This window comes from Oryzias latipes, chromosome 24 (assembly GCF_053564925.1).
Source record: "Oryzias latipes strain Hd-rR chromosome 24, Olatipes_Hd-rR_3.1".
Lineage (NCBI taxonomy): Eukaryota > Metazoa > Chordata > Actinopteri > Beloniformes > Adrianichthyidae > Oryzias > Oryzias latipes.
Window position 1 is genome coordinate 4,879,756 of NC_136260.1, and position 22,932 is coordinate 4,902,687.

Sequence of the window (22,932 nt, forward strand, 5' to 3'; positions counted from 1 at the left end):
GTTTGACTCGTCTCAACAGGGAATCCACCTAAAAACAGAAAAACAATAAAAGAAGACTGATCTGAAGAAGAAAATTACCAGAATGTGGTCAAATGATCCGTCCATGCGCAAGTCATTTTTGCTTCACAAGAAATGGGAATAGATCAAAATCTAGAAAATAGGAGTTTTTTTTATATATTTTTTTTTTTAAACAAATCTTGACTAAAAGCTGAAGCACACACATAGATTTTTTTATTTTTTCTGGCTCCAACTGATGTAAAACGGCTGCTACCAAAATGTTGTGACGAATCGAAAAACGAATCAATGGATGAGTCCAGAGCCATTACATGTCCTCTAATGGTTTCACTTAAATAAACACTAAAACAGAAAAAAACAACATAAGGTTCAAATGGAAGTAACACCACTTTGGAAATTTCTCAAGGTTCCTCAAGGATATTTAATTTTTGACATTCATTTGCACAAAAATGAAGCTAAATTCAATTTTTTAGTTTGGATTTGGTTATTTTGAAAGGTTCAAAATATTACCTTTTTATTTTAGGCAGTTTTACAAGTTTTTTATGTATTTCTCTTTGAGTCACACTTTAATAGCAGATTATAAAACACAAATTTCAGAATTTTTACCGTTATCCAAGTACAGCCTGTTAATAGTCTTAGTTTAGCCTCTAAATGAACCCGGTGTAAATATTTATTCATACCAGTGGAGCAGCTTTGCCGCAGCCTCGGCTGCGTTGTGACTCGGCGGTCTGTGACTCGATAGCGCTGTAGGTCAGTCTGGTTACAGCATGGGGCGACATGGAGCCGATGGCTGATCAATGCCCTGCCCTGATCAACCCCTTCGACCTCGCAGGACCCACCCAGTCCTGATCCAGGGAGAGACTTCCGTGGGAAAGACCAGCCTCATCCGCTTCCTGGCCGCCGCCACGGGCAACCAATGCGTGAGGATCAACAACCACGAGCACACAGACATCCAGGAGTACATCGGCTGCTACTCTTCAGACAGCCGCGGCAAGCTGGTGTTCAAAGAAGGTACGAAAACACGGCGCACATTTGTGTTTCTTTATGCTCAAAGGAAATAAAGGAGAACATTTAAACCAGACATTTAGTTTGAAGACTTGAATCCTCTTTCTCTGTACAGGTCTTCTGATGTAAAAACTCAGAGAATCCAAAAGAAATACTAACAAATTATCGAAGGAAAAAAAATGTAAAAAGCCAGATTTTACCGCCAGCTCAATGATGTTGGAAAGACTTTAAAAATGAGGACGTTTATGTCAAAGGCAGTGTGAGATGGAAAAATGTTCTTTGTCCACCAACCCTGTTTTGGGCTCATTAGCTTTCATCTAGGTCTTTCTCTTTGGCCTAATGATCTGCTGCCGGTTCCCTTCAGGGGTTCTGATCGACGCCATGAGGAAAGGCTACTGGATCATCCTGGACGAGCTGAACCTCGCCCCCACCGATGTCCTGGAGGCACTGAACCGCCTGTTGGACGACAACAGGGAGCTCTTTGTGGCCGAGACCCAGGAGGTGGTGAAGGCCCACCCCAGGTTCATGCTGTTCGCGACTCAGAACCCGCCCGGTCTGTACGGCGGGAGGAAGGTAATGCACACCGTGACTTGAGGGCGGGACAGGAAGAGGAAAGGACGCAGTAGCTTGAGAAACCGTAAATCTGCTCCACCAGGTCCTCTCCCGGGCCTTCAGGAACCGCTTTGTGGAGCTTCACTTCGATGAGCTTCCCAGTGGGGAGCTGGAGAGCATCCTTCATCAGAGGTGCAGCCTGCCTCCATCCTACTGCTCCAAGCTGGTCAAAGTCATGCTGGACCTTCAGGTACCTGCAGTCTCTGTGAAGTCACCTCCTCTGACAGACCCCAACTCTAAATCCACTAAAACCCCCCTCAGTCTTTACGCAGAGGATCTTCTGTGTTTGCGGGAAAGCACGGCTTCATCACGCTCAGAGATCTGTTCCGCTGGGCCGACCGCTACAGGCTGGAAGAGCAGACGGAGGCCTCTCAGGACTGGCTGCAGCATCTGGCAGACGATGGTAGATCGTCTCCCTTTTGATTTCCTTACCTGCTCCAGTTGGAGGCTCTGACTGGATGTCCGCTCTGCTGTTAGGATTCATGCTGCTGGCAGGGCGAGTCAGAAAGCCGGAGGAGGAGGTCACCATCCTGTCCACCCTGGAGAAGCATTTCAAGAGAAAGGTGGACCCCGAAGCCCTGTTCTGTCAGAAACAGGTCGCCAGTCAGTTCAGTGAGTAGAAACACGCTGACTCAGCAGGGGAATTCCTTTACAATTCCTCTCAGATCGTCTTTTGATTTATTGGTGACGTGTTTTAATTATGATGGTGCCGTTTTTAAACCTGTGTTTTCTAGGACATAGTTTCTGCAGAGCGGCAGGAGTTTGTTAGAAATTCACCTCTAAGGACTGTTGGCACAGAGCAACCCCGCCCCCACCTCTTGTCATTCACTTGTTTACACACTGTTTTCATTGGAGTGGGCCTTCACAGGTGGTTACTGAAGGGTCATCCATCCGCCTTTCAGAACCTGTAACTTTAGATTCGTAAGCTGGACATTTCCTAAACTACTGCAGCACGAGTTTTTACGATAGTGTTATTGAAGTCAGATTTCTAAAACTTACTTCCAACCCAGTTCCAACAGTCTATAGAGGTTGAGGTTCTCATTCATCCAGGTGACGTAGTCTTGAAGTCGCCAAGTCATGCTGACTGATCATGAAACTCAAACTGATGAAGCCACTTGGATGAAAACGTTTCTTTCTTGAAACGTTTCCCCCATTCCTCCCAGAGGTTTTGTCAGTCTGAGTGGTGCTGGGATCAAGTCCCACATGTATCCTCCAGGTGCATCACCCACATTCCTGCAGGTGGCTCCTTAAGGGGAGCAAAGAAGAGAAACCATAGACTGTAGAGTGACGTCATCCACAGAAAAGGCTCCAGCAAAATGAAGCCAATTCAGTCGCCATTTTTCCACAATACAGGCACCGCCATTTGGAGCCAGATGACCGTGATTGGTCCCAGTATCATTTTCTCTGTCGTAAATCACGAGTGGGCTTGTTTGGAGTCCACCGAAAGGAGAATCTGTCAAACGTTCGAGGTGGGGGCCAGCGGGCACCCCATGCTTTTAAGGAGGCATCTGATTGGGCAGTTTATGACTTGAATAACTTGCGATAAAGAAAAATTATCATGAGAAAGAATTAGGATTAGCAAGTAGATGTTAAGAAAAAAGTATGGGAGCAAGAGTGGTTATTCTGACAAATATAAGGACTACCGTCTATAGGATTTTAGCTTCTGGAAACCAGCAGGTACTTCCTATTTGGAACGCGAGGGGGGAGGGGGTCACTCTGTCCAGTGATATACAGTCTATGAGTTTGTCTGGTTGAAGGTTCAGCTCCTTAGAGTCGACCCGAAACCTCAGAACCATTGTTTCAGTCTTTTCTCAGGGAAATATTCAGAAAACCCTTACAAGTTAGTAAATGTTTGCGTTTTGGAAGTTCTAGTGGGATCTTGACGTAGAAGCTGAGAGTGCAGGTTTGATTCTCCGTCTGCAGGTCCATCTGTCGGCAGCGCCCCGGAGGGGTTTGGTCACGTGGTCTGGACCGGGGGTATGAGGCGGCTGGCCGTGCTGGTGGGTCGGGCTCTGCGCTTCGGCGAGTCTGTCCTGCTTGTGGGAGAAACGGGGTACAAACCACTGGCTTAAAGCAAAGTTCGAACACTTTTGACAAAAAGCCTTGAACCTTGATGCTTTGATCTTTGGGCCTCAATAGATGTGGAAAAACCACCATCTGCCAGATGTTTGCTGCTCTGGCTGGACAGACGCTCTACTCTGTCAACTGTCATCTTCACATGGAGACGTCAGACTTCCTTGGAGGCCTTCGACCTGTCAGACACTCCCATCAGGTACTGATGTCAGTCAGTTTGGATGGATCTCTGCTCATCTTTAACTCCTAGGTCTCCCAGACTGGAGTTCAGGTTCTGCTGCTTCAAGCAGCTGTTGCATTTGATTGAACGTTCAGGTTTTTCAAACACACTTTTTTTTTTTTGTAATTTAAGAGAACAGAACTACAGGTTCAAAAAAATCAAACCATCTTCCCATAATAATAAATGTAAGTGAATAAACCGATGCAACTCAGATTTTTGTGAAAGTATTAAAGGAGTTCTTTTTCTTCTCATAGACGGATGCTGATGACAGCAGGCTGTTTCAGTGGCACGACGGCCCTTTGGTCATCGCCTTGAAGGAGGGAGGAGTCTTCCTCATGGATGAGATCTCACTGGCCGATGACTCTGTGCTGGAAAGACTCAACAGGTACTAAAGCCAGTGAGGCTTAGCTGAACTGCTCATCTGAGCATCTTCTTACAGTGATCCCATACAGCTATATGACTCTCCTTTTGTCCACTTAATGGTCTGTTTTACATTTCCCAGAAATGGATCTAATCTGCCTTAAATCTGTCTGTGTGACTGAAATGAAGCACAGATTTGGCACTATTAGTTTGAAATTTTTTTAGCCTTCACCTTCAGATGGAACCCTGAGACAGGACTGTTTTGATTCAGCAGTAGATAAACCGATTGAACTGTACGGAAAAAACACTAGTCCCTCATCAAGATGTTGAGTTTATTTTAAAAGTATGAAAGCAGTTTTGGAGCAGTTCTTCCCTTTATTAAGACATAAACGTCATTCTTGTTGAAGCCATAAACCAACCAGACCACAGCTTTACAGCTCACATTTTCAATTTAAAGTTTTTTTTTTTTTAATGGTGCTGAAAATCTTTGTCTGTTACAGTATGTTAAAAATATGAATAATTTGCCCATTTTCATTTTCAAGTGATAAAAGAATAAATTCCAGAGTCTAGGATGCATTTTTAGTTCCAGCTACAACACACGTCTTCACTGTCGAGTCTAGAGTGGATTTGAAGGGCATTTGTGTTTGTAGCGTTCTGGAGACAGAGAAGTGCCTCGTCCTGGCAGAGAAGGGCAGCGGCGATGACGACGACGTAGAGCTGATCAAAGCTGATCAAGCTTTCCGTCTGGTTGCCACCATGAACCCCGGAGGAGACTTTGGCAAAAAGGAGGTATTTGTTGTTGGAACAAAGCCGGCAGCCTGAACGGTGTCCGATGTATGAAGCGAAGCTCTGGATGAAGCTGAGAAGTGACCTGTGTGTGTTTGGGCAGCTGTCTCCTGCCCTCAGGAACCGCTTCACAGAGATCTGGTGCCCTCAGAGCAACAGACGCAGTGACCTGGTCCAGATCATCAACCATAATCTGCACTCAGGCCTTTCACTCAAAGGTAGAGCAGCATCAGGAAATAATCTTTCTATTTAAAGTCCTGCTGTTATCCTTCAGCCTCTGTTGACCTAAACACAGGAGGGGACATCGCAGAGCTGATGCTGGATTTCATCGAGTGGCTAACCCATCAGGACTTTGGTCGGCGCTGCATCCTCAGCGTTAGGGATGTCCTGTCCTGGGTCAACTTCCTCAATGCCGTGAGCAAGCGGGACGAGGATCGCCTCATGACCACAGAACCTGTGGGAGACGAGGGAACGGACCTCAAACTGGACTCTGTCACTGCTTTCATTCACGCTGCATGTTTGGTTTACATCGACAGCATTGGTTCAGGTGAGCCAGCGGTTTTTGAATTCTGCTGGTGTGTTCAGGGACATGTTTGAACAATGTTCTCTGTGTCTTTGCAGGAACCACGGCGTCCTGTGCAGACAACGCTCTCCTGGCTCGACGGTTGTGCCTCGGCTTCCTGGAGCAGAGGTTAAGCAAACTGACCGAACTAGATCAAAGAATGCTGGATGCACTGAGGGTCTATGACAGCCGCCTGCCACGGGAGCCTCTGTGGGGAGAAGACTTCTTTGGCATTGATCCCTTCTACATCGCCTTAGGTTTGAATTCTCAGAGCACATATGTCCAAGATATATTCTGCCCCTGATTCATAAACGTCTGCTGTTTGGTAGGGGTGTGATCCAGGGGACAAATTTAGGTTAACTTTGAGATTTCTTCAGAAGAGTTGTCTAAGGGGACCTGTCTTCTTCCTGAACTTCATGTCTCCAGGTCCTTGCACTGATGGCCGTGACCTGGTGGACTACGCCATCACAGCAGGCACAACAGCAGTAAACGCCCAGAGGCTCCTGCGAGCGCTGAAGCTCCGGAGGCCAGTGCTGTTGGAGGGCTCCCCTGGGGTGGGAAAGACCAGCCTTGTGGCGGCACTGGCTAAAGCATCCGGAAATCATCTGGTCAGAATCAACTTGTCTGAGCAAACGGTAAAGATCTGCTTTAGCCCCGTTTGAAGGTGTCGAGGCTTGAAGGTCTGGAGGGCTGTGAGGTTAATGGTGGACTCTTTGGCAGGACGTTACCGACCTTTTTGGGACAGATCTCCCCGTGGAGGGTGGAAAGGGGGGCGAGTTTGCATGGCGTGACGGCCCCCTCCTGGCTGCTCTGAAAGCGGGGCACTGGGTCGTCCTGGACGAGGTAGGAACAACATCACATTTAAAATCCTTTGTGACTTCTAAGAGGAAGTCTGACAAACCAGTGATCCTCCAGTGTAAACTGACATGTCCTCTTCTAACAGTTGAACCTGGCTTCCCAGTCGGTCCTTGAGGGCCTGAACGCCTGCTTTGATCATAGAGCTGAGATCTTCATTCCTGAACTGGGTTTGAGCTTCCAGGTTCAGCACGAAAAAACAAAGATCTTTGGCTGCCAGAACCCTTTCACTCAAGGCGGGGGGCGCAAAGGACTGCCCAAGTCCTTCCTGAACAGATTTACTCAGGTGAGAAACTTCTCTGTATGACACACCTGCTCTCCCCTGAATATGGAGCTGCTCCTCTCTATGACCCTCAACGGGGCCAGAGAGCCCAAAAACCTCCAGCATCTGCGTGAAGCTGTGCATGAATCACATCATCCTTATAGGAAATGGTGTTTAAGCTGTCAGTATTATCATTGTTAGAACATCTACATAATCTAAGATGTATTCCATTTCTCAAAACTCCATTTTGCAGGTTTTTGTGGACCAGCTCAGCAGTGAAGACATGGAGTTCATAGCAGACTCTATTTTCCCCAACATTGATAAGGAAATCCGGGTGAAAATGGTGGAGTTCAGTAACAAGGTAGGTGTTTTCTCTGTTCTGTAGACAGTCGGGGGGCTTTAAAATCGGTTTCCTGAGCTATTTCTGCAACCTCGCCCTGCAGCTCGTTCAGGAGGTGTGTGTGCAGAGGCACTGGGGCCAGCGGGGCAGTCCCTGGGAGTTTAACCTGCGCGACATGTTTCGCTGGTGCCAGCTGATGCAGAACGACCAGACGCCTGGACTTTACAACCCGGGCCAACATGTGGGCTTGGTTTATGCGGACAGAATGAGGAGTGAGGCTGATAAGGCTCAGGTACGCTGCTCCACACTGCCCCTTGACCTGCAGCACCAAGAGTTCAGCTCTCTGACCAAAGCGTGCCAGTTTATGGCATTAAAGTGTATCCCTTTTGACAGATTTTATGTGATTCTGTATGATTTGTCAAAGTTTGATCTCCTGTGTCGTTCAGGTGCTGGTGGTGTTCAGGGAGGTGTTTGGTGGGGACTCCGCTCCTTACTGTGGCTCCCGGCACTTCCACATCACTCCTCTCAGTTTGCAGGTTTGTCCTTTCTAACCCCATCAGTTGTGCAACCAGCCTTGCTGGTGGCTCATGGGTTTTTGCTTGGGCGAATGCAGGTGGGGCTCTCTGTGCTGCCTCGCATTGGAGGCTTCCCGCTGGCTCTGGACCCCCCTCTGTCCATCACACACAAGGCTCTGCGGCCGCTGGAATCCCTGATGAAGTGTGTGGAGATGGGCTGGATGGCCGTCTTGGTGGGCCCCACAGGCAGCGGAAAGACCAGCCTGGTGAGGCTGCTGGCGCTGCTGACAGGACGCCACCTCAGGGTCATGGCCATGAACAGCTCCATGGACACCACAGAGCTGCTGGGGGGCTTTGAGCAGGTACCAACGAACCCCTCATCTTTAAGTTTCTGGACAAAAGGGAGAAAAAAAAGTCACCCTTTTCTTTCCCATCATCTCCAGGTGGACATCATGCGGCTGTGGCAGCAGGTGCTGGAGACTGTGGAGCAAGGCGTTGCCATGGTAACAAGGCGTGGCCTGATGTCGCTTGAGGTGGGAATGCGGGACACAGAGTTCCTGCTGCACAGGTGGGGCCTATTCTGCCAGTGGCAGAAGCACAAAGATCTGCAGAGAATCGGAGGAACGGTCGGCTCAGAGGATCTGAACAAGCTGGAGGTCATCATCGTCCTCCTGCAGAAGCTCAACTCCAAGCTCAAAGTCTTTGCTGGTAACCAGCTAAAGATGGAAACCTGATTGTTGGCTCTAGCATTCCTGGTTGTAATGCCGGCCTTGATCTCCAGACATGTCCAAGCTGGAGAGGAACTTCACGCTGCTGAAGGAGCGCATGGCTCAGCAGGAGGACGGATGGACAAACGGAGGCTTCGAGTGGTTGGACGGCATGCTGGTCCAAGCTCTTCAAACGGGGGACTGGCTGCTCATGGACAATGCCAACTTCTGCAGGTTAAACAGCGGAAACGTTGACCATCATATGTGCTGTGAAGGCCATATTGATGTTTTCTTTGTGCTCAGTGCTTCAGTCCTGGACCGACTCAATGCTTTGCTGGAGCCCAACGGATCGCTGACTGTCAGTGAGCGAGGGGTTATAGACGGAAAGACCCCCAAAATCTCCCCACACCCAGACTTCAGGTCAGTACTATTGGTAGCTTGACAGCTGCTCCAGTTGTCGGAGGCTTTGAGATACTTTTGGTCCTCAGGTTGTTCCTGACCATGGACCCCGTTCATGGGGAGCTCTCCAGAGCGATGAGGAACAGGGGGGTGGAGCTGTTCATCCCAGAGGAGCATGAAGATGTGTTCTGGGACACACTAGACATGAAGACCTTACTCCACACTGCTGGGGTGACCGGAAAGTGTGTGTGCAACCTGCTGATTGAAATCCACAAAGGCGTCAAGTCTGCCATCTGGGGTGAGTTTGGAATGTGGGATTGTGGACGTAGACGGAAGGTCCGATGGAGTCCTCAGACCCTTGTGCTTCCGCCTCTCAGATTCTCCGGCCTCATCCACGACTTCGCTGCTCCACGCCGCTGCCCTGCTGTCTAGCCAGCTGCACAGAGGTCTCGATTTACCCAGCGCCCTGCAGAACGCCTGCAGAGAGGCGTACGCTGTGTGTCAACGAAGCTCCGCCAGCCAAAAGGTATCCCCCTACCTGACGATGGCACCCCTCAAGGATCAGCTTTGGAACCACTGTTGTTTACCATTGTTTGCCAGCTTCACGACCATCTTGAGAAACGTTTTGACGATCACTTCTACCTGTTCTGCAGCTGGCCCAGCAGGTGATTGAGCAGCACCTGGCGGTCCTGGACTCAGAAGTGTGGGGGGGTGAGCTGCTGTGTCCCGGAGTTTGGCCTGACGGGCTCCCCTCTGCCCTCCTCTGCGCTGAGGACTCCTGCTTCTCCACCGTCCTCAGAGACGGACAGGTCCTCCTGTTCTGCCTCAACTCTCTCAGCCTGCAGGGGAAACGGTGAGAGTTTCACACACACACACACACACACACACACACACACACACACACACACACACACACACACACACACCCCCAGATGTGAAGGGAAGCTTTTCTCATCCGACACATTTCAACAAAACGCACATTATTACCATTGTGATCATTCATCTTCTGACTAAACGTTGCCATAGCAACCATGCAGAGTAAATCAGTGAGAGTTATTTTTTCTGTTTGGGTGTAGAAAGAGGGAATATGGTTGTTAGAAGATTGAAATCTAAAAAAACCAGTCATGATTTTTTTAAACCCCTCCCTGAAAAGATGTTTTCTATGGAATTTTGTAGGTTTGCCCCTTGATTCTCAGGGATCGTCTTGCGTTTGCTGATGTGTGTTTTCAGCATTTCTATCAGTGAAGTGTGACGCCTCCCTGCTGCTCTTCTGAGCATCACATTTATTGTTTGTGTAGGAATCGTCCTCTCAGCTTACATGACCTGCAGCGAGCTCTGCAGGGCAGCGGCGTCCACGAAGGCCTGCATTTCTCCGGAGGAGGGGGGGGGCCGGAGGATCCTCTGAGGCTCCTCCCCACGGCGGTGCAGCTCGTCACAGAGAGAGCCTCTCATGGAGACTGGCTCCTCCGCAGCAGCTGGCTCTCACATCTGGTGAAGAGCTTCCAATATTCTCCAGGTTTGTTCTCGGTTTGAGCGTTCCAGGCCTTCGTCATTGTCATCATCGACAACGGGCCGTTTGGGAGAAGTTTGTTTGTGATGCTGTTGCTGTGTTTCAGGTCTGGTGCTGGTTCAGATAGAGGCGGGTAACAAGGCTCTGAAGACGGCGTTCAACAGCAAACTTGGTGCAAAGGGGAAGTCATTGGCAGGGTTTCTGCAGCCTCGTGACACAGGTGAGATTTCAAAAATAAAACCACAGTTTAGTCCAGGGGTGGGCAAATATTTTGACTGGCGGGCCACATAGGGTTCTAAAATTGGATAGAAGGGCCGGACCAGGAGAAGATGTGCGGAGTGAGAAAGAAATAACATGGAATCTGGATGAAATTATTTGGATTGAAAATGATATTTAAAAACAGAACATTTGAGAGTTTTTAGGTTAAATCATTTGTTCTCGTTTTAGAGCCAATTGATGTTCCTCCTGTAAAACTTGGAGAAATGCTGCATCCATGTGGTGTTTCAATGATTGGAAGAATGAAAAACAACAAATCTTCCAACACCACATGGATGCTAGAGCGGGGTCCCCAAACCTTTTCTTGTGAGGCCACAATAACTCTTTTTCTTTAAAACGTGAAACGTCTTTTGTCTTTCTTTTATTGTGAAGCCCTTTAGGGAGTTGTAAAGTTCTATATGAATAAAGTTTCATTCATTCATGATCCTATTAATAAAATAACAATATTTATAAAATTTAAAAAATGACCAAATAACTCTCAGTAAAACCCCCCTCCAAAGCACGGGGTGGGTAGCAGGAAAGTAACATGTACTTTGCTTCAGTTCTATGTGAATAAGTTGAATAGATTTTGACTCATTTGTTTTGTTTCGCTTGATGCGCAGCATAGCCTGAAAAATAGGCTTCTTTTTAAAATGACAAACATTTTATTTTTCTTAAACCAGAGAAACAAATGGGGGGGTAAAAGAGCCACATGTGGTTTCACGGCCCTGTCCGAGACCCACTGGAGTTTTTACCCCTGCGATCCCGGACCGGACCCTTGACTTGATGCTGCTCTGCTGGACTTCACTTTAAAGCTCTGCTTATTTCATTTGGCGCCTTGATGACGCAGTCAGGAAACAGAAGAATGTCAGGAGAACATTCTTCTGTTGGGTGAAAAAGTGTATTTATGGAGCAAAAACCTGAATAGAATAAAGTGACCGTCCAGACCCTGAACACACGGCTCTGCTGCTGCTGTTGCATTTATTTTAGCTGTAAATTTGCTGCTCCAACAAAGGTAACCTCTCTGTGGAGAAGGTGTTGCAACACAAACCTCCTCTGGAGTGTTCTGATGGATAAGCTGGAGCTGTGGCTGAAATGTAGCAGCTTTTGGGGGTTTGTGCTAACACCAGCTGCTCTCTTTGTCTCCAGATGATTACAGGATGTTGGTGGACATGCGCTGGAACAAACAATATTTGGGGATTTTGGTCAATAAGTTCAACTTTGAGGATGAAGACAGCCGCGCAGAGTTTCTGCAGAGTCTGGATGCTGTTGCTAACAGGTAGGAACAGATATGAGCTCTTCTAGCATTTGCTGCTGTTGCTATAGCTCTGTGTAAAAAGTGCTCTTGTGTGGTAGGATGGCTCTGATGATGGACAGAGAGGAGAAGTCGGTTCTGTGTTCCTGTGCCCTCAACAAGTCTTCCCAGAATTGTGCCCTGAGGATCTCCAGCGCCTTCAGCAAAGGTAAACAGGTTCTCTTTTTCAGTGTTTTTCAACCTTTTTGAGCCACGGCACACTTTAACATTGAGAAAAATCCCGCGGCACACCAGCATCCAAAAATTCATAAAAAGGAGAAACTCCTAGTCTGTATTGATCTACAGTCCCTCCACAATCTTACATGCATTTTTGTGATAATTGTGGCAGAAAAAGCTGGAAGTTGCAGCTGTTTTTTCTAAAAGATGTAATGAAAGTTAAGTTAGAAGATTTAAAAACTGTTTGATGTGTGTTCGTTGTTGTTTCAAGACGTTTAACAAGGAAGACTCATTGTGCGCTGAGACGCTGTCACAACCCAATGCATCATGGGAGATGTAGTGCAAACAGCTGCCGAACACAGACAGACTCTGATCTTCATTGCTTTGTTCACTTGTTCCACGGTCTGACACCGGATTCTGTGGAAAGCTACACCACTACAGACGAGCTGCTATTTTTGTTGGAACTGAGAGACTTTATGAGCAGAATCGGAACAAGGAAATGAAGACTTTAACCACTTCTGATTGGTCAAACTGATGACATGTGATTAAGCCTCCAAGAATGATTGGTGGAGACAGGTAAAGGGGCCGGACTTTTCCAAAAACAGCTGTAGCTGCAGCTAACTACGGTACTCAGTGTTTTATCAGGGCCTGTGTGGATGAACACAGAGTTGATATCATGGAGATGGGAAATGTTTTTAGATCAGTTAATGAGGGCAGTTTCCCACGGCACACCTGACCATCTCCCACGGCACACTGGTTGAAAAACACTGCTCTTTAGTCAGCGTTTGCAGGAATGGCCTAGAGATGACATTATGGGCTGTAATGAAAGCATTCTCCTACTCAGGAATGGTGGACGTGGCTCAGCTTCCTCACCCAGTCCTGATGCATCTTCAGACCTTCTTCCAACTCTGGGACTCTTTTGTCCTGATGGCTGTGGAGAGCGGACAACTCAACATCTCAGATCACGTCATGTATGAGGTCAGAGCTTCCCAACATAATTATTACATCTATTATGTTGTTTTACCACCTCAGAAAAAAATGCATGAAATTCCCTCATGATAGGATTACACTTCATTGCGCGTCTGTTCTTTCATGCAATGTTTTTTTTATGGTTTTGCTCCAGATGACAAAAAAACGAGTTGATGGTTTGTTGTACAAAAGACAAACGGCTTCATCCTCCAATCACATTTCATGTTTTCAGAAGGGGCGGGCCGCTGTGGCTTCCCTGACGAGTTCACAGGTTCTGTTGTTCTTCATATTCCCGCGCTGTGTTTGTTTGGGTGGTCAGATCCTGCAGCTGCTTCAGTGGCGTGATCGTTTCTGGGACGTGTGCTGCTCTCTGCCGGCGGACCGCCAGGACGTGGCCGTGCTGTCGCTGCACTGGCAGTGGATGCACAAGCACCTCCTCCTCCGCCTGCCTCCTCTGCTGCTGGGACCCGCCCACTCCACCACGGAGTAAATGTTTCTCTGATAACCTTTTTAGGGTTTCACTAAACATACTCATTGTAAATGTATGGCTTCACCTTCACTGGATGAAATATGTTCATATTATTGATGCAGAAGACTACTTTTGTCAGCTTTATTTAATATTTTCATTAAAGTTTGATCCCCTTCAGTCTAAACCTCCGATTTAGACAAAACTGTAGTTTTTGAAAAGGGAGATTGGAAAGCTATACTCACTAATTCCACTTGGTAATCGTTGCAAACATCTAACATAAGCATGTTCTTGTGTTTGTGCGTGGTTAGAGGTCACCAGGAGCTGCAGACCGTCTCAGCAGCCATCCAGGCCGTCCTGTCCACCCCCGTCTCTGTGACCGCCGCCCTCAAAGGCCTCCAGAGAACTCTGGGAAAAATGTTACCTTTTAAGGTCTGAAACCAGTCTGCAAAAGTGAACTCTTTTATTGTAGAGATTACCATAACATCCTGAATGATTAGGAAACGTTTTGTTTTGTGTAAATCTGCAGAAAAATCCCAGCTTGTTGTTCAGATTGAGTCTTGGCTAAAAAAAGAAGAGTAGAAGCTGCGTAGGGCCAATCGGTGTCACATTCCATCATTGCTAGATTGCTTATAAACTGCAAAATGTTCAGGTAGAATTTTGAGACGGGTGAAATGAGCAGAGTGATGCTAAAAAGCTGCATCAGTGGCTAAACAGAGCAGAGAGGAAAGCTAAAAGAAATGCTGTGTTACGCCCTGACTGAAGATAAGTGAAACTGAAACCTGCTCACTGACTCAACATGGCTGTAAATACTACCTTATATATACAATCTAAGGAAATTAGCTGAACAATGCTAAGTAAAGTCAAAAGTTGTGCAATGTTCAAATTAGATAAATGCAAAATAAAAGTGTAAATGCTTTTTTTTGTCATTTTGGTTGCACATTCAATGTAAAATGTTAACATTATAAACATTTAAAACCTGAAGTAGATTTTAATTTTGGATTCAAAACGTAAATCAGTGTATTTCTAAAGTTAGTTCCCACAAGCGCCTCGGGTCGGCTCACCTGTTCTCTCCTGCTTCAGCTGGAGGCGGTGGCTGAGTGTGCGTCTCGGCTGAAGCTCCTCAGTGAAGCTCTGGACATCAGCGATCGGAGGCTGGAACGCTCTCTGGTTTCTCAGGAGCAGGAGCTGCTCCGACTGCAGGTTGCTGGACTCGGGTTTGAGGTTAAAGAAAGCCTCCTGGAAGCGCACGGCCTGGTTCTGCTAGCAAACAACCAGGTGGATACTGAGAAGTCTGGTGAGCTCTCACAAACCCAGATGTGGTTCTTTTGGACCAACTTGTGAATTCTAAAGTTTTTCTTCTCGTCAGGCGTTCTAGAGAAGTTGTTGTTCAATGTGGAGCAGCAGCAGAACCTCTTGACCTCCAAAGGGCTGCTGGAGATCCGGTCCATGTCTGATGAGGAGGACCCAGCAGGAGCAGCCCATTTGTCCAGAGAAGAGGTGCTGCAGCTGGGCCGCAGGATCCAGCTCTGGCCGATCACAGAGGTTCTGGCAGTCTTGAACCAGCTCCGGCTCAGCGCAGATCTGCTGAACATGGCAACTTCTCCTGGGTGAGATCCTGGTTCTGGCACAGATAAACCCAGAACGGTTCTGGTCTTGATGTTGTTGGTTCCTGTGTGGATCCTCAGTGACCAGAACCAGGAGGACTGCTTACGCCGTGAGCTCTCCAAACACATCAGTTACTGCCTCCAGTCCACCCCTATGAGTGTTGGACTGCTCCAGTCCATGTGGTTCCTTCTCCGCAGTGACCGGGTCAGCTTTGACAATCAGCTGCAATGGAACAGAACGAGGGAGAAGAGGAGTCTAGATATTTACGTTTTTTGTTTCTTCTCCAGCTGATGGAGGCATTACCCCTGGTGTGGTGCCAGCTGTTGTCAGAGGCCTTGGGTGGTCTCTGGACTTGCAGCTTCAATTCAGAACCGGACCGCTGGCTGAAATGGGAGCTTTTGGCCAATGAGACCCGGGCTTCTCCAAAGCTGCAGCATGGAGCTGCCAACACGGTACCGTCTGTCGCAGCCCGGAAGCTCCTCTGGTACTGGCTTGTCTGACGGTCGTATGGTTTTCAGGGTCCCCCCCTGCTGAGCAAAGCCGTGTGGTCACGGTGCATGATGGGAGTCCTCGGTGCCGATGGTTCGGGCCGGTGGGAGCCGGCCGGATCGGCCCTGCTCTCTCTTTGCCGTGTCGGCCTCGGGGAGTGGAAGGGGAGGATCCAGCAACTGCAGGATGTTTCTGCTATGCTGTGGGACAACATGGGTGTGGCCGCGCTGGCTGAATTCAGGTAAAACATCTCCTGACCTTCAGCTGGACTCTGGAGTATTTTGGCTTTTAACCAGAACTGTCTCCTCAGAGGAACAGACTTCAGGCTGCAGGGTGCAGTCCTGCAGCAACAGCTGCAGAGCATGGTCAAGCTGCTGCCCCCCAGCCTGCAGGAGGGGTTCATGGACAGCTGCAAGAACCTGGTGAAGGACCCAAATCCTCTTGCAGCTTCCCAAGAGATCCAGACAGTCTTCCGGGACTTCCTGCCTCCAGACCTTCTCCCTGATGGTCTGCTGAGGGCCTGCAGCACCTGTCTGCAGCAGTACGTCCAGAGGAAAACCCAGACCTCCAACACACTCACTCATTCCGGAGTTTTCTGGGTCAACATGGGCCTTCTGCAGATCAAAGTATGGACGCCACAAACCATCTTCGACCCGGCGTTGAAGCGGGCCTACAAACTCCGCTACGCTCAGCAAGAGGTTGGAGGGCAGCCCAAAGTTTACCGTGATACTTGAAACAAGAGCATGAAGACCCTGAGGTTCATCTTTTTCTCTTTCAGCTGGTTACTCTGGAGAATGAATGGAGAGCTCGAAGCTTCTCTTCTCAGCTGATGACCGGATCAGAACTGGAGGAGAGCAGTGGCACAGACGGTTTCCAGCATCCACGAATCGGGTCAGAACCACTCGCCTCCTCAAATGTCCATCCCCACACAGTGAAGGGGGAATCAGTTCATGTTAGTTGATCTGGTTCATGGGGAATATTCAGAGTAAAGCTCTGTCGTTTTGTAGAACCGAACTGTCAGTTCCTTTAGACGGCAGAACACAAATGTCTTTTTATTTAGAAAGTTCTGCTGCTTTGTCTGCAATAGGGTGTGTAAGTCAGCCTTTGATTTGTGTGCAGTTTTCTGTGGGTCCGCATGCAGCAGGTGAAGGAACAGATCTCAGAGCTCTCCAGGAAGCAGGCCCACCGCCCTCGTGATCCTCAGTACGGTGCGCTCTTCCAGGACCTCCAGCATTACCTGAGCAGCATCGGACGCATGTCTGCCATCGAGGAGCTGCTGTCTCGGCTGCTGAAGGCCCTGCACGGTTCCTCCGAGTCCAGGTCGGCGGTCCAGGCTCTTCTGAAAGAGGAGGCTGTGTGGCAGAACTCCCAGCAGCGATTCTGTCAGAAGTTGCTGGAGGATTACCCGCTGTACCCGGACGTGGTCAGCCCCGTCAGAACCGGCATCCTGCAGCTGCGGCATGGCATGAGGATGGTGGCGTCGCAGCTGGCCGCGTCTCTCACTCCTGTGCCTGGACTGCTCCAGCTGATGTCGTGCCTGCTGGCCTTCCCTTCCCCGTCCCCCGGCTTGCCTTCCTATCTGGCTCAGGCAAACTTCCTGTGCTCCACGTCCTGCATGGATGTCCTCCGCAGCCTGACGAAGCTCCTGCCTCAGCAGGACCTCAGCCGTGTGATTCCTCAGTCCTCCACTCTGCTGCTAAACGCTCTGCTGTACCTGCAACGCCACGCTCTGTCCACGGGGGAGTTGAATGCAGAGGCGCACAGCCTCTTCAGGCACATCTGTCAGGTCTGGTCTTTTCATCCGATTTTCCTCGACCCGCAGTGAAGAACGGCGTGTGAGAATGTGTTGGGTCGCGATGTTCCTCAGGCTCTGGTGAACGAGTGGGACGAGCAGGAACGGCGGAAAAAGGAGAAGGAGCAGATGGAGGCCAGTTTGTACCGCAACCGAAGCCGACTCCACGGTTCAGGACTGACCGAAGAGGAGCAGGAGGAGAAGGACTTCAGGTCCCAGTTCCCCCAGTTTAAGAAGGTCAGTGATCTGCTGGTGATTATTCATTAACATTTACCACAGACTTAAACATTCAAGGATTTTTTTTTTAAAGCAGCTTTGGAGTTAAAAGAAAACACACCTTTCCAAGACTACCTACAGTGAAGGAAATGAGGATCTGATCCCTTGCTGGTTTTTTAGTTTTGCCCTCTTAAAAAGAAAGTGACCGTCTGCCATCCTAATGGCAGGTTCATTTCAACCGTGAATAGAAAAGTCTACTTTAAAGAATTTATATACACTTATTTGCATTTAATTGAGGGAAATAAGTATTTGATAGACTTAGTACTTTATGGCAAACCCCTCATTAGCAGCACAGAGGTCAGACGCTTCTTGTAGTTGATGAGCAGATGTCTGCACAGATCAGGAGGAGCTTTGGTCCACTCTTCTTTACACACGACTTCTAAATCATTCAGATTCAGTGGCTGTTGCTTGGTAACTCGGAGCTTCAGCCCTCTCCATAGATTTTCTATAGGATTGAGGTCCGTGACCTTAATATGCTGCTTCTTCAGCCATATTTATGAAAAAGAACTCAATGAAAAATAAGCTAAAAATGTTCATTTAAGCTTAAGACAATTGGAAACAATTGGCATTGCTTTAAAAACTCAAATAGATTGTAGTGAGCATTTAGAAACAAACTCATTTAAAAGTTAGCTAAAAATGTACAAGATAAAAATAAGATAAAAGTGGGTTTGGCTCTGAAATTTAAGATGAATATTATTTTTCTTAAATGTATTATTTATTATCATATTTAGACAAAAAGCCTAAACTAGTAAGAAATAGAAACAGCTGAAGTTCGTAAATCAGAAACCTGCTCAGGTTCAAATCTGTGTTTAACTAAAATCCTAAATTGACTAAAGTATAAAACACCTGCAGTGTTAAATAAAAATAGACTATAAAATATTTACTTTCCTGAAGAATTTGGGCAGAAAGTAAAATATTTGGAGCCATTTTTATTGCTGCACCACATGCTTTTACTTTCTTTGCTAAATTAGCTAGACGGTGTGTAACACGTTCACGTGTCCCCGTGTCCGTCCACTCTTGAACCAGGACTTTGCAGACATCGTGTCTCAGCCCACTCTGGAAGGTCCGGCAGATTCTGGACTGGAAGAAGGAGAAGCCCAACCAGAGCCCTGTGAGGCGGGGGTCATTTCTGAGTCGGTGGCGAACGTGGTGATCGCGGTGCATCAGCGCATATGCTATGGATACGCCCGATCGCTGTGGTACCAGAACCCAACACCAGCCAACCACAGCAAACATCACATCCAAGCCCTGGTCTCCTCATATCAGATTGCATCACCTATAATGTTGCGCTTCTACTATCTGATTGGTTGGTACCTCTGCAGCTGTCATGGAGAATGGTTCAGGTCTGTGGTACCAAAGCAGAAAGTGGACTCAGGTTCTTCTCTTCCTCTTCAGGCTCAGAAGTGGACCAGCATCTGGCTGGCTGCGGACTCATGCTCTCAGCCCTCCTCCAGAACACTGTGCAGAGCTCAGGGGGTCTCCATGGTCTAGAGGTCACCTGGGAAGGTCCATATGACTTCTACCAGCAGCCCAACATGAGCGAGGCCCGCCTCTGCCTCCCAGTTCTGGAACAGCTGAGCCAGGCGGTGAAGCAGAGGCTCAGAGATTGGCCCGAACACCCAGCTCTCGTACAGGTCCGTCAATCTGCTGTCAGACTGAGGCTGCGTTCGACGAAATCTCCTTTATTCATGTTTATGCAACCCTTTTTCAGGCTTCTATAGGTTTTAGTAGAGGTATCTCAACAATTGCATGAGATATGAGATGTTTATGCAGCCTTTTTTTCCGTCTAGAACCTCAAAAGCTTTAATATTGGCTTTTTCCAAATGTGCCTATGTTTTTATTGCTTCTGTAGCTGATGGTGGTGATGGAGAGGATTCTGACCTTCAGTCTGGACAGCCCTCTGGCAAAGTTCCTAAATGGTTTGGAGATTCTTCTCTCCAAAGCGCAGGTGACGTCTATCCCCTGCTCTATCAAGCTCTTGTTTGTATATTTTTATTATCTATAGTTTCCAGGAGGTAGTGTTCTATCTAAATAAAAAAAACCACAAAAACACAGCTAAAGGGAACAAAACTGCATCTATACAAATCACATCTGGAATAATGGCCACATGAGAGCCAGCTGGAGATCTCTGCTCATAGAACTACTAGCAATGGTCAGGAAGGATAATGTCACTTTACCTGCAAACTACATCTGTTCACTTTACCTGCAAACTACATCTGTGGATCACTTGCTCACTGCTGACCCCTTCAGGACTGGGAGAACAACGCCAGCCGCGCTCTCTCTCTGCGGAAGGAACTGGAAGCCGTCACCCAGCTCATTATCCAGTGGCGCAAACTGGAACTGAAGTAAGAAGAAGAAAAACGTTTCGGAATCATTTGAGAATATTTTAAAATCCCTTACTAAAGCACTATTTTTTTTGCTTAAAAACCTATAAACCATCCTCTTAGTTGGGATAATTTCGTCTTCTGTGTCTTTACACAGAATTTCAGAAAGATGTATTTGTTGTAGTTAAAATAGACCAGTTCAAAGAGATGACGGGGTGCAATGAATTCTGGGAGAGGTCAAAGGTGAAGGCTTCATAAATTGATTACTCTATGTCAGGGGTGTCAAACATACGGCCCGCGGGCCTTATCCGGCCCGCCAGGTGGTTTACTCCGGCCCACACATGAAGAGTAAAAATCATAAGGATGATTAAAAAAAGAAAGCAAGTTTCTAGTCCATTCCTGTGGCGAGTTATGATTTTTTTAAAGAAAGAACCGAAATGTGCAATTCCGCCACTAGGGGGAGCAAAGGAAAGGCAAAACAGGTGAAACAGCATATCTCTGCACGTGCCAAAAGCGAAACATAACAGCTCTGCGTCTGGGTAGGATGCACCTTGGTTCCCTATGAGCTTTACCGCTGTTATCTTGCTATGAGGATGATCAGTAGCGACACCCTAATGACCAAAATGTTGTCAAACGTGAAGTGGAGTGAAGAGCCTTCCAGGAAAAGTGGACAGAGTTTTTTCTTTCGTTCACGAAGCTGAATGCAAAACCAAAATGCTTTGTATGTCATCAACAACGCAGTGTTCAAAGAATATGACATCCAGCACCACTTAGAGACTCACCATAAAGAAAAGTTTCTGGTTTGCTTCAGTGTCAGATATAAAACATTCAGTCTGTATTAATTTGAATAGACCAACTTTTCTTTAATTGAAATTAATTTTATTTGAGATCCAAGTGATTAGGCTACTATGTTGATTGAGGCATTTTTCCCAACTGAGTAAAAAACTAAAACAAAGCTGTCATTTTGCTTTTATGTTATGGTCCGGCCCACTTGAGATCAGACGGCTTAAATGTGGCCCCCGAACCAAAATGAGTTTGACACCCCTGCTCTATGTGATTTTGAATGTAACAGCGGCTTCTAGAAGGGATGGATTGCAGCGTCCATTTAGGGGAATCAATTTGCAGATGTTTGCAATGGAAAAGCACCAAAATAAGGATTACTTCTAAAGCTCAGGCTGTTCTGATATCGTTAGCAGAATTGACATTTACCATCAGTCTAGTTTCAGTGACTTTAAAGTAGTTTCTACATTTGTAGCATTCTGATATAATCGTATATCACTCCAGATCAGATGACGCTCACAACCATGGTTGGCGGCTAAAGCTGGATAGCATCTGCATCACTAACTCAACCATATTTTAAATCTGTGTGAGGATTGATTGTTTTCCATTATTACGGAGAAGTTTCTGTTAAACAAAAATGCAGGATGCCTTTCATGAACAATTCAAAGATGGTCCATATGGCACATTTTAGTCTTCTTCTAGTAGTGTAGATCTCTAATTTAATAAATAATGCATCATGTAGGCCTAATATTGAAACAGTTATCATCTAGTTAAAATCATAACTTCTCAGTATAAATTATCAAGTGAAATGCTTTGCAACAATCCCTCCATTTTTCCTGGTCTTTGGTGGGAGTTTGAGATGTTTGCATCACATCTGTTACATAATAACTGATCCATCAACAGACTAACTGCAGGTGATCCTGTGATTTTGACTTTGAATATGTATCATGATGGCTAAATTATGACTTGGTGGTCGCCATATTTGCCCCTTTGTGTTGTACATTCATATCTGTGAACTGGTCTATTGTGTTTAGAGGTGTAATGATTCATTTTAACAATTGGATTCCTGTCCTATTTTGTGGTTTCCCATATGATTCATTGTCAATTTGGTTCATTTTGAATGATGCGATTGGATCCGATTCTCTGACCTGAAATGGATCCAGATCATCTTTATCTAAACTTCCAGCAGTGAGACTCAGACAGAAATTCCTGCTACTGAACAGTGAAGTTTTCCAGATTCTTGGATTTCTTCCAGATCATCAAGTGGAAATTAAATATGTGTCCAAACAAACAAGTAAACTAGAATGAATGGTAATTCCTAAAGTTCACCACTGTTGAACATTCTAGACACTGGATGGTCACATGACTTTATTTAAAGTCTGTCCACACATTGGACTGGAATGATGGAATGATCAGTTTTTGCTGACGTCATTTGTGTGCTGTACGCTGATGCACTTGGTCGTTTTACAATATAGTAAAATAAACTTACTATGCCCCAAACCAGATGGTATTTTCTAAGATAGATTATCATCAGTTTATTTCATTTTAAAATGATTTTTTTAATGGTATGGTTCACTTTCCTCTGGCAGATCAAACAGGTTGGATTTTAGGAATATAAATCAATTCACTGATCAAGTGGTTTGATAGTTACATCCCTGATTGTTGTGGTTTGGCATCAGAGCAGTTCTAACTGGCTTGTTTCTCTGGAAAAATCTCTCTCAAACTGGTTTAATCTGGTTTTCCTCCCACTTTTCATGCGTGTTTTTAAGCCATTACCACTCCAGACTGGGTTTTCAATAAATGTGTGGATTCAGACATGCAAAATTGTTTGCAGGTGAAGAAGCTAAAGCTGTAGCTCAGATCTTAGCTGATGATGTTTTGTTTTTAGTTGTTGGTCAAGCAGTTTAGACAACGCGATGATCCGACACACGCAAAAATCCAGCAAGCATTGGTTTGCCATCTACCAGCTGGTGGAACGATATCTAGAGGAGCAGAGGACGGAGCACAACGCAGGTGAATATCACACCTTAAAAACCATTGATGCGGAGATCTTTCCACGGTGTGACATGAAGGGTTTCCTCCTCCTCTTCTTCCTCCTCCAGGTGAGAAAGAGGAGCGCCTGTCTCTGTCCTCGGCGTCCTCCACGCTCCAGGCCTTCATTGAAGGCTCCACTCTGGGCGACTTCCACACGCGCCTGCAGATGCTGCTGAACTTCCACTGCCACCTCCTGCTGGTGTCGGACCAGCCCGGACGAGGTAGCCCCCCCCCCCACCGAGTCTTG

The 22,932-nt window shown here is 46.9% G+C and overlaps 1 protein-coding gene across 2 annotated transcripts in view; it reads left to right on the plus strand.

Annotated features, from left to right (window-relative positions):
- mdn1 (midasin AAA ATPase 1) overlaps positions 1–22,932 on the plus strand; it is a 55,971-nt gene that overhangs the window by 12,567 nt on the left and 20,472 nt on the right. For both annotated transcript variants that reach the window (XM_078942748.1, XM_011492147.4), the window contains exons 24-70: positions 848–1,026; positions 1,385–1,593; positions 1,676–1,822; positions 1,894–2,035; positions 2,110–2,244; positions 3,556–3,685; positions 3,772–3,904; positions 4,180–4,310; positions 4,936–5,074; positions 5,175–5,289; positions 5,367–5,618; positions 5,693–5,890; positions 6,060–6,268; positions 6,354–6,476; positions 6,577–6,774; positions 7,004–7,111; positions 7,194–7,382; positions 7,537–7,626; positions 7,704–7,967; positions 8,049–8,313; positions 8,387–8,546; positions 8,616–8,732; positions 8,801–9,009; positions 9,089–9,237; positions 9,365–9,564; positions 10,010–10,227; positions 10,328–10,441; positions 11,626–11,755; positions 11,833–11,939; positions 12,792–12,925; positions 13,236–13,402; positions 13,694–13,814; positions 14,466–14,679; positions 14,752–14,992; positions 15,071–15,194; positions 15,278–15,442; positions 15,509–15,720; positions 15,790–16,177; positions 16,258–16,370; positions 16,599–17,265; positions 17,347–17,508; positions 18,574–18,853; positions 18,943–19,181; positions 19,400–19,495; positions 19,798–19,892; positions 22,540–22,664; positions 22,754–22,906. In XM_078942748.1, coding sequence (XP_078798874.1) covers positions 848–1,026; positions 1,385–1,593; positions 1,676–1,822; positions 1,894–2,035; positions 2,110–2,244; positions 3,556–3,685; positions 3,772–3,904; positions 4,180–4,310; positions 4,936–5,074; positions 5,175–5,289; positions 5,367–5,618; positions 5,693–5,890; positions 6,060–6,268; positions 6,354–6,476; positions 6,577–6,774; positions 7,004–7,111; positions 7,194–7,382; positions 7,537–7,626; positions 7,704–7,967; positions 8,049–8,313; positions 8,387–8,546; positions 8,616–8,732; positions 8,801–9,009; positions 9,089–9,237; positions 9,365–9,564; positions 10,010–10,227; positions 10,328–10,441; positions 11,626–11,755; positions 11,833–11,939; positions 12,792–12,925; positions 13,236–13,402; positions 13,694–13,814; positions 14,466–14,679; positions 14,752–14,992; positions 15,071–15,194; positions 15,278–15,442; positions 15,509–15,720; positions 15,790–16,177; positions 16,258–16,370; positions 16,599–17,265; positions 17,347–17,508; positions 18,574–18,853; positions 18,943–19,181; positions 19,400–19,495; positions 19,798–19,892; positions 22,540–22,664; positions 22,754–22,906 — 8,456 coding nt within the window. The remainder of the gene's footprint in view (positions 1–847; positions 1,027–1,384; positions 1,594–1,675; positions 1,823–1,893; positions 2,036–2,109; positions 2,245–3,555; positions 3,686–3,771; positions 3,905–4,179; positions 4,311–4,935; positions 5,075–5,174; positions 5,290–5,366; positions 5,619–5,692; positions 5,891–6,059; positions 6,269–6,353; positions 6,477–6,576; positions 6,775–7,003; positions 7,112–7,193; positions 7,383–7,536; positions 7,627–7,703; positions 7,968–8,048; positions 8,314–8,386; positions 8,547–8,615; positions 8,733–8,800; positions 9,010–9,088; positions 9,238–9,364; positions 9,565–10,009; positions 10,228–10,327; positions 10,442–11,625; positions 11,756–11,832; positions 11,940–12,791; positions 12,926–13,235; positions 13,403–13,693; positions 13,815–14,465; positions 14,680–14,751; positions 14,993–15,070; positions 15,195–15,277; positions 15,443–15,508; positions 15,721–15,789; positions 16,178–16,257; positions 16,371–16,598; positions 17,266–17,346; positions 17,509–18,573; positions 18,854–18,942; positions 19,182–19,399; positions 19,496–19,797; positions 19,893–22,539; positions 22,665–22,753; positions 22,907–22,932) is intronic.